Source organism: Cololabis saira, chromosome 7, assembly GCF_033807715.1.
Source record: "Cololabis saira isolate AMF1-May2022 chromosome 7, fColSai1.1, whole genome shotgun sequence".
NCBI classification, from domain to species: domain Eukaryota; kingdom Metazoa; phylum Chordata; class Actinopteri; order Beloniformes; family Belonidae; genus Cololabis; species Cololabis saira.
The window spans coordinates 38,474,818-38,487,860 of NC_084593.1; the positions used below are offsets into that span (position 1 = coordinate 38,474,818).

Here is a 13,043-nt window from a genome sequence, read left to right on the forward strand (position 1 = left end):
AGAATAGGAAGTTAACAAGATCTTGCTGTGAACTGGAAGGCCAAAAAAAACAAGAGTAAGAGATTCACTTCCCTTGCACCTCCCTCCAAAGTATCGCAAATGCAGCATTATTTACAGCTTTCATATTATCTCAAACCAGAAAATATATATAGCCAAAGATTTGGACATAACCCAAAATACTGAGTCCCTTATCACCCTGCATTAACCATGATGTCTGAAGGTTTATGTCATAGATAACTGTATGTATGACACATTGCATGGCCAATAAGCCTAGAAGAGACAGTGCAAAGTCAAAGACTCAACTCCTTCTTTTTGGGTTAAACTTTAGTAATAAGCAATGCTCTTCAGCCTATTCCTTTTTCAGCTATTGGCATGTTTGTGTTACATGATTTTGTTTTATATCTGCTTTTTGATTTGTATGTAAGTTAAATAAATTCCTCTATGTATCATGGTCCTGCCTGGCTGGTTAATTGAGCAACACAATATAAGGAATGATTTCATATTTGCACATGTACACTCTTGTAATATGCTCTGGCGAAGTGTCCAAAGCTGAATCCCATCTTCCCATGTGCTGGCTTCCACGAGGACAGCGTATTTTGTTACAAGTGGTTTATAAATTCTGCTGTGTGTAAAAATTCCATTGTGAGTGAATGACAAAGTTAGCCGTGAGTCACGCCAGACTGACTTGTGACCAGTGATCTGCAGCACAAAAGCCTGCAAATCTCTGTTTGGTTTTAGTGGGAATTCAGTCATGACAGTTGTTTGTTCTTAATAATCTGCTTGACCCACATAATACTACAGTGGACATCTGATGTGGGTGTGTGTGCAACTAATGTGTCTATTTTTATTTTCCACCTCATCATCCAAATGTTGTAGTTTTGACCCCGGAGATGCCTGTTCCTCCTTTATCTGCTGTTCCTCTTTCTAGCAGATTACAAAGAAGGAGAGATTGGGAGGTTGGAGCAGGCATGTAGGATCCTGTCAGTGTGTCCTATAAAACACACAAACTTTTCGTTGTGTTTGAGCCCTGAGTCCAAAATCCCTTGACATTATGTATAAATTGTTCGTTCGTTCGTTTTTGTTTATTTCGAACAGGTATAAAAAAACAAGAAAAAAGATAAGAAAACAAATACAGGTGGGCCACACAAAGAAAAACCACATAAAGAAAAAAAACAACAAAAAAACCACATCAAAACACATATTTCAGTTACATGTTCGAAAAGGAGTGGGAGGAAGTACTTATTTAATCCCACCCCTTTTCCACAACTAAACATAAATTATATGTCTGTATTATTTTTATACACTCATTTTCATAAATATATATCATTTTTACAAAAATAACCTGTTTAATACAAGATATAAGCTCTATCGTAAATATAATATAACTATGATATAAATATAATATAACTATGATATCAATATAATACGTATATCTAAGTATATAATCATACAAAGACAACATGACGAAATAGCAGAACACACAGCTGGTGATCTTTAAACACAGTCTTCATTTTTATACCTCAAATAAACTATGTCTATATTTCTTCTTAAATTGTTTATGTTTGTACATTGTTTTAACTTCAAATTCAAACCATTCCACAGTTTAATTCCACAAACTGATACACAAAAACGTATTTTTGTTGTACGCACAAGTAAAGATTTGAAGTTTAGGTTACCCCTTAAATTATAACCCCCTTCCCTCCCAATATAATAATTTCTGAACGTTATCCGGTAGCAAATGATTTTTCGCTTTAAACATTACTTTTGAAGATTGAAATGCCCCTAAATCCATGAGTTTTAGTACTTTAGACTGTAATAATAGTGAGTTAGTGTGATCTCGATATCCAGCCTTATGAATGTAATGTATCGCTCTCTTTTGAAGTACGAGTAATGAGTGTAACCTGGTTTTATAGTTATTGCCCCAAATTTCTGCACAGTAAGTGAAATATGGAAGAACTAGTGAACAGTAAAGAATGTGGAGGGCCCTGTGATCCAAAACCTGTTTTGCTCTGTTAAGTACCGCAATGCTCTTTGAAACTTTGTTTTGTTTTGTGTTCCCTATTGTTTCCACCCTTGCAGTCCTTCCTAATAAAATGATGACAATAATAAACTTCCCATCAGTCAGACCTATAGTTGTTGCTCTTTATAGACTGTAACTAAACTCCAAATGAGCTCTTTTCATTTTTACACTAAGCAAGGATCCTTGTGTCTGATTTTACAAAAGATTAGACATATTTCATTAGACAAAAAGATCAGACGAGAATATAGTCCCCCTTCCCCCCTTCCCCTCTTTGAAGGAGGTATCCTGTAGGAAATATGAGATAATACATGGATGAGTGAACAGATGAGTTGGTGAGAGCCATGCAGGATGCCCTGCAGATACAGAACTCAGCTGATAGCCTATATGGTTTTATTTTAATGCTGAAAAGCTCTCCCTGGTTAGGTTAGACAACACTGGGCCATTGTGAAGTTGATCTGGAGAAGTGTGTCCAGCCCTTCGCTCCGCCTCCCACATCCTCTCCCTGCGGAGCGTCCAGCCCAGAACACAAACTTCAAGGAAACACTCACAAACCCCGAACATCTTGACGCGGTTACTCATTCACACGGATAATTTACCAGCTCCGAATAGACACCGCTTTTTCTTCTGGACCGTCCGCCAATGAAGAAATCAGATTTGTTTGGAAAGTAAAAAGAAGCAGCGGCCGGGCAGATGTTCATTTTAGCGACTGCTGGATGATGAGGAGGGTGGCCCGCAGCGCGCCTTCACCCGCTCACGCACAAGATCCGACATGTGGAAAGAAGAATATGATGTTCATTTCGACTTTTTACTGCACCTCCTGTGAGTTTGATATGTCTGTTTACCAGTTTTGAACTTAGTCCTCCCCAATGGGGTGGGAACATTAGAATTATGCTGCGTGGCAAACATGGAAATAGTGAGGCAGCTGTGGTGCACTTGAACAGAGGGAGAAAGATCCAGTACTGCAGCGCTCCTGCAGAAACCAGCGGTACTAACTTTAAGAGTGGGTTAAAGGGCATGTTAGATAACGTGCTGGTTCCACACTGTGAGCCCAGATGCATGCTGGCCAGCGTGGCGACCTGGATCCACCGTATATTTGCAGTTTATCGGTCCAGATGAACCGCAGCCACAACACATCACACAGCCCTAGTGTGTGATCTGTGTGTAATTTGAGGTCCGGGATCTGCAGCTCATTCATAATCCCCGCAGGTTTGGTTCTCACCCATACATCAATTAAACTGTACAAAGAAAATAAACATGCACAGAAAAAAGTTCAGCATCCAAAACCCCAAAGTTACTCAGTTTACAAATGAAATAAAAATCTGAAAAACATTTTGTACAAATATTGTAAAAGAAACCAAAGTTATAAAGTGAACAAAGAACAATATGTCAATTATTCTTCTAGCCTTAATATTGGATAATGATTTGGAGATGAAGGAATCAGTAGAAGTCATGTCTTCAGCCTCCAGGCTCATTATGCAAGTCCAGTGTTAGAATGTAAATAGAAATGTGTCATGTGGGTGAGTTTGTGTTTGTTTTGTTTGTTTATGATCAGTGAACAATGGTTCCCTGGGTGAGTTTAAATCTGTCAGTTTTCATGTTTGGACGTTTTTGTTCTCTTTTTTTAATTTCATTTACAAGTCTGGTATTGCATAAATGCCAACATTTTACCTTTGCATGTCCAGTCACGCACACTAATGACTTTTTCAAATGTTGTTTGGACTCGTGTCTGCTATCATTCACTTTGCCTTTTATCAGTATGAACAGAAAATGAAAATAAAAAGTCTGGAATAATTGGATTTCATATATCATTAAATCCTTCAATTACTGGTTGTGCTCATACAGGCGTTTGGCATTATGACCCTCTTCTTCCCCCTCACACCCAAAGACAGACAGACACACAGACACACAGACACACACACACACACACACACACACACACACACACACACACACACACACACACACACACACACACGCACACACACACTCACAGGCCTTGCATGCAGACACACAGACACACCTTGGAGGTGTAGGTGCCGGCGGTGGGCAGCCAGGGATCAGCCTGTGAGTCACTAGCGTGCCGTGTCTTGTTCATTGACACAGTCACACGCACTCATGGATGCAGACTGAGTGGCGGTCATGGTTACTGAATACACTTGGCCCGAGGATACACAATTTGACTTTCGCATTCACTAACAGTGATTCTGTTTGCCACTCGGCTCTCAGTATCTCTGAGTCTCTTGCCTGGAAAGTTGAACTCGATATCTGAGACTTCATGTTGTCTCACGCTCTCCAGTATTTTGTGTGTTTGTCTGCAAGTGTGCATATGCGTGTTGGTTTTGATTGTGTCAATAGTTGGAAATATTGACCCGAGAGAGCTTGATGTTATTTTAGCTGATATGATTTTGAATGATTTATCTCTGATGCTCGTGGATGAACGTGGTCAAACAAGCACAGTCTCGGTGGCAACATAGGACTAGGTATTATCTCTGTGGTTTGCCAGTTGCTCATTATATTTGGCCTGTATGATATTTGAGTGAAACATATACATATTCTTGTGCTTTTTGGCCATCTTTTCGGCCATCTTTTTTGTGGTTGTTAAGGACAAGGAACAGTTTTCTCAGGTTTGATGGGATGTTGATTGGGGAGAGCCTGCTATGATTTCTCCTCCCTGTTCAACGTGTCTAGAATACCTCCAGAGGGAGCAGCACAGGAAGCGTTTAAATCAGATCTCCCAAGCAAATCAAAAGCCTCCTTCTCTGCTCTGAAGAGCAGTGGTTTTACTCCCTTGGGAAACTCCCCACCCTGTCCCCAAGGCCGAGCCCGTGCAGGCAATCTCTGACTGGCTGTTTTTTTGCAGACTGTATCAGTGATCTCTTCATCTTTTCAGCCAGTGATGCTCACCACGATAAGGTGGGGAGGAACCACCTCTTCATGGCTGGCAGAGCTTATGCGCAGGTCGACTTCTTGAACTCCGATATTGAGTTCAATAGTTTGTTGTTTCCATGGAAATAGATTCTACCGGGCAAAGGACCAGATAAAGCATCTGCAAGATCAGTGAAGAAACTGAAACACCAAACTGCAGCCTCGCCCAGGGCAGGGAAATCACAGCTGCTTGTAAATGTCAGTTGTGTTGATGTCACACAAAAAACATTTATACATAAATCTGGGGGATTTATGCTCTGGTATTGAAACTGTGTTTTATTTGTCAGACACTTTTAATTTTGGTATTATTTTGTTGAAATCTTAAATCATTATTTAATGGGCATGGGGCACCTGGCTTCTGCTGTAGCCATGGTGACCCAGCTAATCCCTTAGGATGCCGCTGTTAATGTATTGAATTTGTGAGGGTAATGAAATTTGCCTGATCAGGTTATGCAAAAAAAACCAACTAACCCTCAAATGAATCATGGTGAGGATCCTGGCGGTGCCACACAGATGCACCGACAGTCAGGAAATGAGCAAAAGCAGGACGTAAATGAGTGGGTGCACTCACTCGTAATAGATGTACAAGGAGACACTTCCGCTTACATCATTTGTTCCTTTTAGCATGGACAGTAGTAAATGCTTGGATTTTATTTTACTCTGATATTGAATGTGAAGAGTTTCCATTTAGGGGCAGAAATGAAGTTCTTTGCTTCACAATTAAATGAAATACGGCAGTTTTCTGGACTCTCAATCAAAACCACTTTCCTCTGTTACGATGTCAATAAAAAGGATAATTCACTTAATCCCACTGAAAGACACTGGCGTGTATCCGTTTGGTGCGTATCCGTTCGGAAGGTTACTGGGTAATGATGTACCGTGGCTTCAGCTCGACATCATCGAGTCTAACCAATGATGGAAGTCATAAATAAGTAAGCAGGGAACTAATTACCTCCTTGCACTGATTCTCTCTGTACTTGACAACAGTAGAACAGTTATACTGACCGCAAGGTCGTGCTCTTTATGGACAGTTCATTAAACAGAGTCCCTCTGCCACACTCAGCATCCTAATTTAATGTGATGACCTCGTATCTCTTCGGTGAGGGATTACGTCTCAGCAGCACTAACCTCCGTCTGAACTTCTCCTTTTTATTAGAGTTCGTGTAACAGTTTAAAGATAAGGTTATTGAAATGCATGCAGCATGTGAGGGTCTGAGGAAAGATGAAGTGTAGTCATGACATGACAGTGCTGGGTTTATTTTATTCTGAAGCATGAATGATACTAGAGGCTGCTGCTCACGTATTTTTGAAAATATTTGTAAATATTTTTTAAATATTATCCGTTTTTTTTTGGTGTTTACTATTTTTTTTCTCTCTTGTACATACTCTTTTTCTACTTTTTATATTGTTCTTTTTTATTATTTATTGGTTATTTCTATTTTACATTTTTTGTATAAAGTGTGTGTGTGTTTTGGCTGCTGCACGACTGAATTTCTCCTCTGGGAGATCAATAAAGTCTTCTATTCTATTCTATTCTATTCTATTCTATTCTATTCTATTCTATTCTAGAGCATCCTGCTTTAATGTTATTCATATATTCCTCTTGAGTTGTCAATGTTAACAAATGTTCAGTGTTAAAGGCACCTGAATAAACTCAAGAAACGTATTTCTCTCGCGATAATGTTGTATCGTGGCTTAATGATATTTTAGAGTTTTATATATCAGTATTTTTTTATTTTTTTGTATTGATGTTAAAATGTTGTTTCTAAATCAATGACAATTGCTTGAATCTGGTGGAGCAGGAAATAACCTGGAATGAAGATGTTTTCATTATCGGCCCTAGTGGTTTAAAATTCAGTATATTCCTCAACAGGCATTGATTCAGTTTAGTTTGATACATTTGGACTTCATACTGAAAACCGTTTAATAATTTACTCAAGTGTTTGGCAGCTCATTTCTATTTCTTTTCGTGACCATAATTACTCTGGCAGGACTGACTGATCTCAAAGTGTTTTGCTTCGGATCGATGCGTACGCAGGTCTCCACCGCTGACAACAGGCAGCTTCAGGAAAGACCAGTGTAAAATGCACAGTTTACACCTTTATTTCAGTGTTGGCTGTTTTGCACGAGGACTGGAGTTCCTGCAACGATGAGGGTTGTTATAGTTTCACCTTGTGAGTCTTGTTTGTGTGTGTCTGTCATATAAAAATGAACTCTTTGTGAGCCGCTGTAGCAGGAGTTAGCGTGAAAAGATAGTTTGTTCATTGCCTGGTGTTTATATATATGTCTGAATGTGGTTACATTTTGTAAACAAAGCTTTGTAACAGAGTAAAGGTTGACACAAAGGTTGACTATTAAAGCTGCTGTGCTCTAAGCCCTGGTTACTGAGTAAGGGGACTCATGCTTTCCTGCTCTAATTCAGATCCCCTCCCTCCCCAAGTCTTTATATAAAGACATAATATTCCACAGTGACTGAGGTCTGGCAGCGCGGGGGCTGACATATATCAGCAGTGTTGCTTCACAGCCAGAATCGGTTCTAATCCCAGCTTGGACCTCTCCGTGTGGAGTGTGTGGGTTTTCCCCATCTTTGCATTGGTTTTTTCCAAGTTCTCCAACTTCCTCCCGCAATCCAAAACCTTGACTGTGTGGCCGACCGTTGTTCATGGTTTGTCTTTGACTGGCAACACCTCCAGTGTCCTCTCACCCAGTGTCCAGCTGGGATCGGCTGCAGACGACCCCCGTGACCCTGAAAGAATGCAGCGGACATGGAAGTTGGATGGATGGATGAATAATTGAGGTCTGGGAGCTGAGCTTGCAAGTGAAAAGCTCACTTTAAAACAGAACTGCTACGATTTCCTGAAAGAGAGAAGTCGAATAGAGTTATAGTCCATTAATTAAAGCGATGTCAGAAGTTTACTGTCTAAGTGAGCGGGGCTTTATTGACATGATTGGAGCAGATGAATTCAGCTCCTGCATTATAATTAACCCTCATACCCACTGCAGCATATTAAAGGAGGGTGAAACTGGGTTACTGTTAAGTCATTTACACTTTCTTCCACTTATCTTCTTTCCTAAGTGACCATATGTCTATATAATTGAAATTATGCTCAATAATTTAGTGCTTGCTGTCTAGTTCTAAGTCAGTTGCAAATTTGCTGAAACCCCATTAATTAAAGTGACCTCCTGCGTTTGTGTTTTTGTTTGTGTGTGCATGTTTGTGTGTGCATGTACGTATGTTCTCCTTCCCAGTGATGCCAGCCTCACAGACGCACTGTCTGACTCAGAGGAGTGTGATCTGGGCAGTCTGGAGCGCTTGGCACGCGGGAGCACCGACACTCTGGCCAACGGCTGCCGGGTCGACTGTGAAGCCGCCAAAAGGCTGGCCAAGCGGCTCTATCACCTTGAGGGCTTCAAACGTTGTGATGTGGCTAAACACCTGGGCAAGAAGTGAGCACGCACCCACAGTAACACATGCACACTGGTGGAAGGACAGACAGACACCACAAAAGTGTAAAAATGTTGATGCAGTTTCATATGGCACATTTTTACTTTTTTTTTTTACATTGTTTCATGTAAAAATTACGACGGAGTATTAGGGCCAAACTAAGACAAAAAAATTGGAAATTACAAGAATAAAGTCATAATATAATGAGAATAAAGTCGTAAAATTACGAGAATAAAGTCGTAATGTTGTGAGAATAAAGTCGTAATAGAATAAAGTCGTAATATTACGAGAATAAAGTCGTAAAATTACGAGAATAAAGTCGTAAAATTACGAGAATAAAGTCGTAACATTACGAGAATAAAGTCGTAATGTTGCGAGAATAAAGTCGTAATAGAATAAAGTCGTAATATTATGAGAATAAAGTCGTAATATTATGAGAATAAAGTCGTAATATTACAAGAATAAAGTCGTAATATTATGAGAATAAAGTCGTAATATTACGAGAATAAAGTCGTAATATTATGAAAATAAAGTGGTAATTTATGAGAACTCAACAGGAAGAGCAGTCTTGTCCCTGTGTTAAAATGAAGAATATTGAGCATCTTGTGAAGTTATATTTATATATTTATAATATATTACAACTTTATTCTCGTAATATTACGACTTTATTCTCGTAATATTATGACTTTATTCTCGTAATTTTACAACTTTATTCTCATTACATTATGACTTTATTCTCGTAATTTCCTTTTTTTGTTTTTTTGTTTGGCCTAATACTCCGTCGTAAAAAATAGACATGTAGACAAATGCATGAAAATCTGCTAAAGGTTGGACTCCTTTACCACTCTTTAATGTTAAAACACTAATATTCAAACCTCCTCAGCGCCACATGGAGGTACTGACGCTTTTTTCTGTCTGCAGTAACGACTTCAGCCAGTTGGTGGCATCGGAGTACCTGAGTTTCTTTGACTTCTCTTGCCTGTCACTGGATCGAGCCCTGAGGTAATGCATACTCAGCAGTTGTGAGTGATGAGTATAATAGTAGATATTCATACACATGCACATGTCGGTGTGTTTTCACCGCCTCCTTTCACAATGCATTAACCTTGTACCTATCAAGTTGTCCTGTTGAGTATATTTTGCCAGCAAAGCTGACAGCTGCAGAGTACATAACATGCATGTTGATCTGATTGCACAACAGAACACTGTTGCTGAAAAGCAGCATGCAGCATGCTCACAGAATATAAGAACATAAAAAGAAGTATTAAAGAGACACAAACAGAAATATTTTGGCTGTGTAAAACAGTTTACTTGATTTATGGCTCAAGTGTCGAAAGCGGCCTGGACATCTGCTCCTTTTGTAAAACACATTTCATCTGGTTGCATTTGTGTGTCAGGAACTTCTTGAAGGCCTTTCCACTGATGGGAGAGACCCAGGAGAGAGAGCGAGTCCTCGTCCATTTCTCCAAACGCTTCTGCCACTGCAACCCGCAGACGCCCTCCTCTGAAGGTTAGAGTCGTTACGGTGATGATGACGAGATAATTACAATTTTATGAAGACAAAAAGGGAAGAAAAAGATGAGATTACACTATAATAATTCAACTGAAGTAAGATTAGACCATAATAGTCACCAAAACTGATCATCTTGCAGCATAAACTTATTAGAAGCAGTACTATTAGCAGTGCAATTGGAAATTGCAGAGCTCTTGTTTTGTGTAGCTCTGCAGATGTCACCTACAACTATCATACATTGGTGTGTGACAGCTGATCTTGGCCTTGTGCATTACCCCGTTGCAGATGGAGCTCACACATTGACCTGCGCCTTGATGCTGCTCAACACTGATCTGCATGGACACGTATGTACTTTTGTCCTCTGGTTTTCTAGTTGTGTAGAAATCTATGCACTTCTGTTTGTTAACAAAAAAAAAAACAAGTCTGGAGATAATTCACCATCTGCCACAGCATGTTTCCATTTCCACCATCTTTTTCACACATTATTGTTCTTTCCCTGTCTGCCTACCCTTTTCTCAGTTTCTCTCTCTCCTTCCTGGCCTAGTTTCTGACCTGTTTCTGTCTCTTCTCTACTTGAACGGTCTCATCTATACAGTAGAAAAACCGAAGCGCTGTGGTCCACATACAGTGACACGATCAGTGTCATAGGTCCTGTACTTTGTTATTCCTGGGTCCACTTGTCAACTCCAGTCAATCCTTGCCAGTAGCAGTTAGAATGAACACCCATCCTCTAACTAATATCTACTCTTTCTTTGTAATTCCTTTTCCTCCCTCTTCAAACCCTTCCCTGCTAACCATATCTGGTCCCCTGGTCTCTCTCTGTCCCTGCAGGTGGTGAGTATTAATCTGTACTAATACTTTACTTGATGACATATATATACGCCTCCACTTGCACACTTAATGTCGGAATAAATATTGGTGGAAGGAATGAGAACAGCTCCAGCATAATGCTTCGAATGTCAATATCAAAATAGAGCAATAACACATTTGTTTAAGTGTCCAATTTGATTCACGCAGAAAATGTCAGTAATGGATCCTTCTGTTCTTTGATTAGAAATGAACACACTGAAAGGTGTTTGGTAAATTCTAGTAAAGGCAGCGCCGGTTAGCACTGATACTGAACACCAGCAGCACAGTGTTGCTGCCCAGTGGGCAGTTTTAAAACTACATTCAGGTTTGCACAGACAAAACTGGGAAAAGCTAAGAATCTGTCATCGCTGATCCAGAGCTGAGCCAGACTGCCTGGTTCCACAGAGTTACCAAAAGTAATTTAATATTCAGCTGTAACTGTTTTCTTTGTTCCTTTCTGTGTTTGTCTCTTGGCTTCTTTTCCTCTCCTCAGAACATTGGGAAGAAGATGTCTTGCCAGCAGTTCATTGGTAACCTTGATGGCCTCAATAATGGCAAAGACTTTCCTAAAGATTTATTAAAGGTATTGTAGAGAGTAAAATGGTTAAATTAATAAAAAAAACATGTAAATGTTACATTCTTTTCCTTTTATTTCCTGCCCAGATCTTGTATAACTCTATCAAGAATGAAAAGCTGGAGTGGGCAGTGTAAGTGCTTTCTGTACTTATCTAAAGGAGAAGTATATGGATTTTACAAGTTTTGCAGAACTGAGTGCATTTGAAAACCTGCACCTCGGAGATATATGAATGGGCATTTGTGTGTTTGCAGTGAGGAGGAGGAGCTGAGGAAGAGTCTGTCAGAACTAGTGGAGGAGCAATGTGAGGGTGGGAGTAAACGTGTTGCCAGGGTAACGGACGGCAATAACCCTTTCATTGCCATTCCCATTCTCTTAAACGCGGTCACCTACAAACACGGAGTGTTGACCCGCAAGAGTCACGCTGACATGGACGGCAAACGCAGTGAGTGCACGCACACAAACTCACACACGGATAAAAGACACTGAAGTGAACAAATCCTGTTTCATCTCTTTCAGAACAAAATCTTGAGGGAATAAGTGTTGTTTTGCCCTATTGTCTTTCAGCCCCAAGGGGTCGCCGGGGTTGGAAGAAATTCTATGCGGTGCTCAAGGGAATGATCTTATATCTCCAGAAGGTGCCATGTCTCATCTTCCTCTCCGTTGCCATAGAAACACATCCACCACCGCAGTGACAGCAGTGGTGGATGCTGTGAGCTCTGTGGTGTGGGTGTGCGCGTGTGTGTGTGTGTGTGTGTGTGTGTGTGTGTGTGTGTGTGTGTGTGTGTGTGTGTGTGTGTGTGTGTGTGCGCGTGTGTGTGTGTGTGTGTGTTTTAAGGGAGTGAACTAGAAAATGCATTAAGAGAGGAAATGAAGGGAGGCTGGTTTAGTGTACGTTTGTCTCCCCCTGCTGATAGGAAGGTTGTAGTGACGCGTGAGGTTGTCCACTCATCTGCCCCACAAACAGTACTGTTTTGACTTTACGAGTAGTTATACCCAGTACTGGAGTTGAGGGGGGATGGCATCCCCCCTGAAATAAAAACGGTCCAAATCATCCCCCCTTTCCATCCCTTATGTCATTTCATCAATGAAAGTGGTTTTACTGCTATTTCATCATTTAGAGTCATCACCAGAAAAATAACTTATTTTGACCATTTTCACCTGTTTCAAGTAAATTTTCACTTGAAATAAGTAGAAAAATCTGCCAATGGGACAAGATTTATCTTCTCATTACAAGCAATAAAATCTTGTTCCACATGCAGATTTTTCTACTTATTTTAAGTGAAAATCTACTTGAAACAGGTGAAAATTGTTGTTTTTTCCAGCGATGAGTCTTGTTTTAAGTGTAATGAGATTTTTTTACTAAAATGAGACATTTTAACTAGAAATAAGACAAATATTCTTGTTAAGATTTTGAGTTTTTGCAGTGATCCATTTTACTTATCCTGTGAAGGACAGAGTCATATTGATAAGTTCAGAAAAATGATTTTTATTGTTGTGTTTTGATGTATTTGATGTTAGCCCAGTGGATATTTAAAGCTTACAGAAGGCTGCATTTAACTTATTTGTAATATATTATATTATTTGTAATCAGCACAAATTATCTGTCCCCATATGATAAAATCCACCATCCCCCTGTTTTTTTTTTTCACAACTCGAGTACTGGTTATACCAGATATATCTGTAGGAAACATCAGAGTAGAGTGTTAACATCAAA

The 13,043-nt window shown here is 39.8% G+C and overlaps 1 protein-coding gene across 1 annotated transcript in view; it reads left to right on the forward strand.

Annotated features, from left to right (window-relative positions):
- Nucleotides 1–13,043, forward strand: part of psd2 (pleckstrin and Sec7 domain containing 2) — a 43,602-nt gene that overhangs the window by 22,473 nt on the left and 8,086 nt on the right. Inside the window, exons 4-11 of the mRNA XM_061725852.1 lie at nt 8,195–8,392; nt 9,312–9,392; nt 9,788–9,900; nt 10,189–10,247; nt 11,246–11,335; nt 11,416–11,459; nt 11,581–11,771; nt 11,894–11,964. Coding sequence (XP_061581836.1) covers nt 8,195–8,392; nt 9,312–9,392; nt 9,788–9,900; nt 10,189–10,247; nt 11,246–11,335; nt 11,416–11,459; nt 11,581–11,771; nt 11,894–11,964 — 847 coding nt within the window. The remainder of the gene's footprint in view (nt 1–8,194; nt 8,393–9,311; nt 9,393–9,787; nt 9,901–10,188; nt 10,248–11,245; nt 11,336–11,415; nt 11,460–11,580; nt 11,772–11,893; nt 11,965–13,043) is intronic.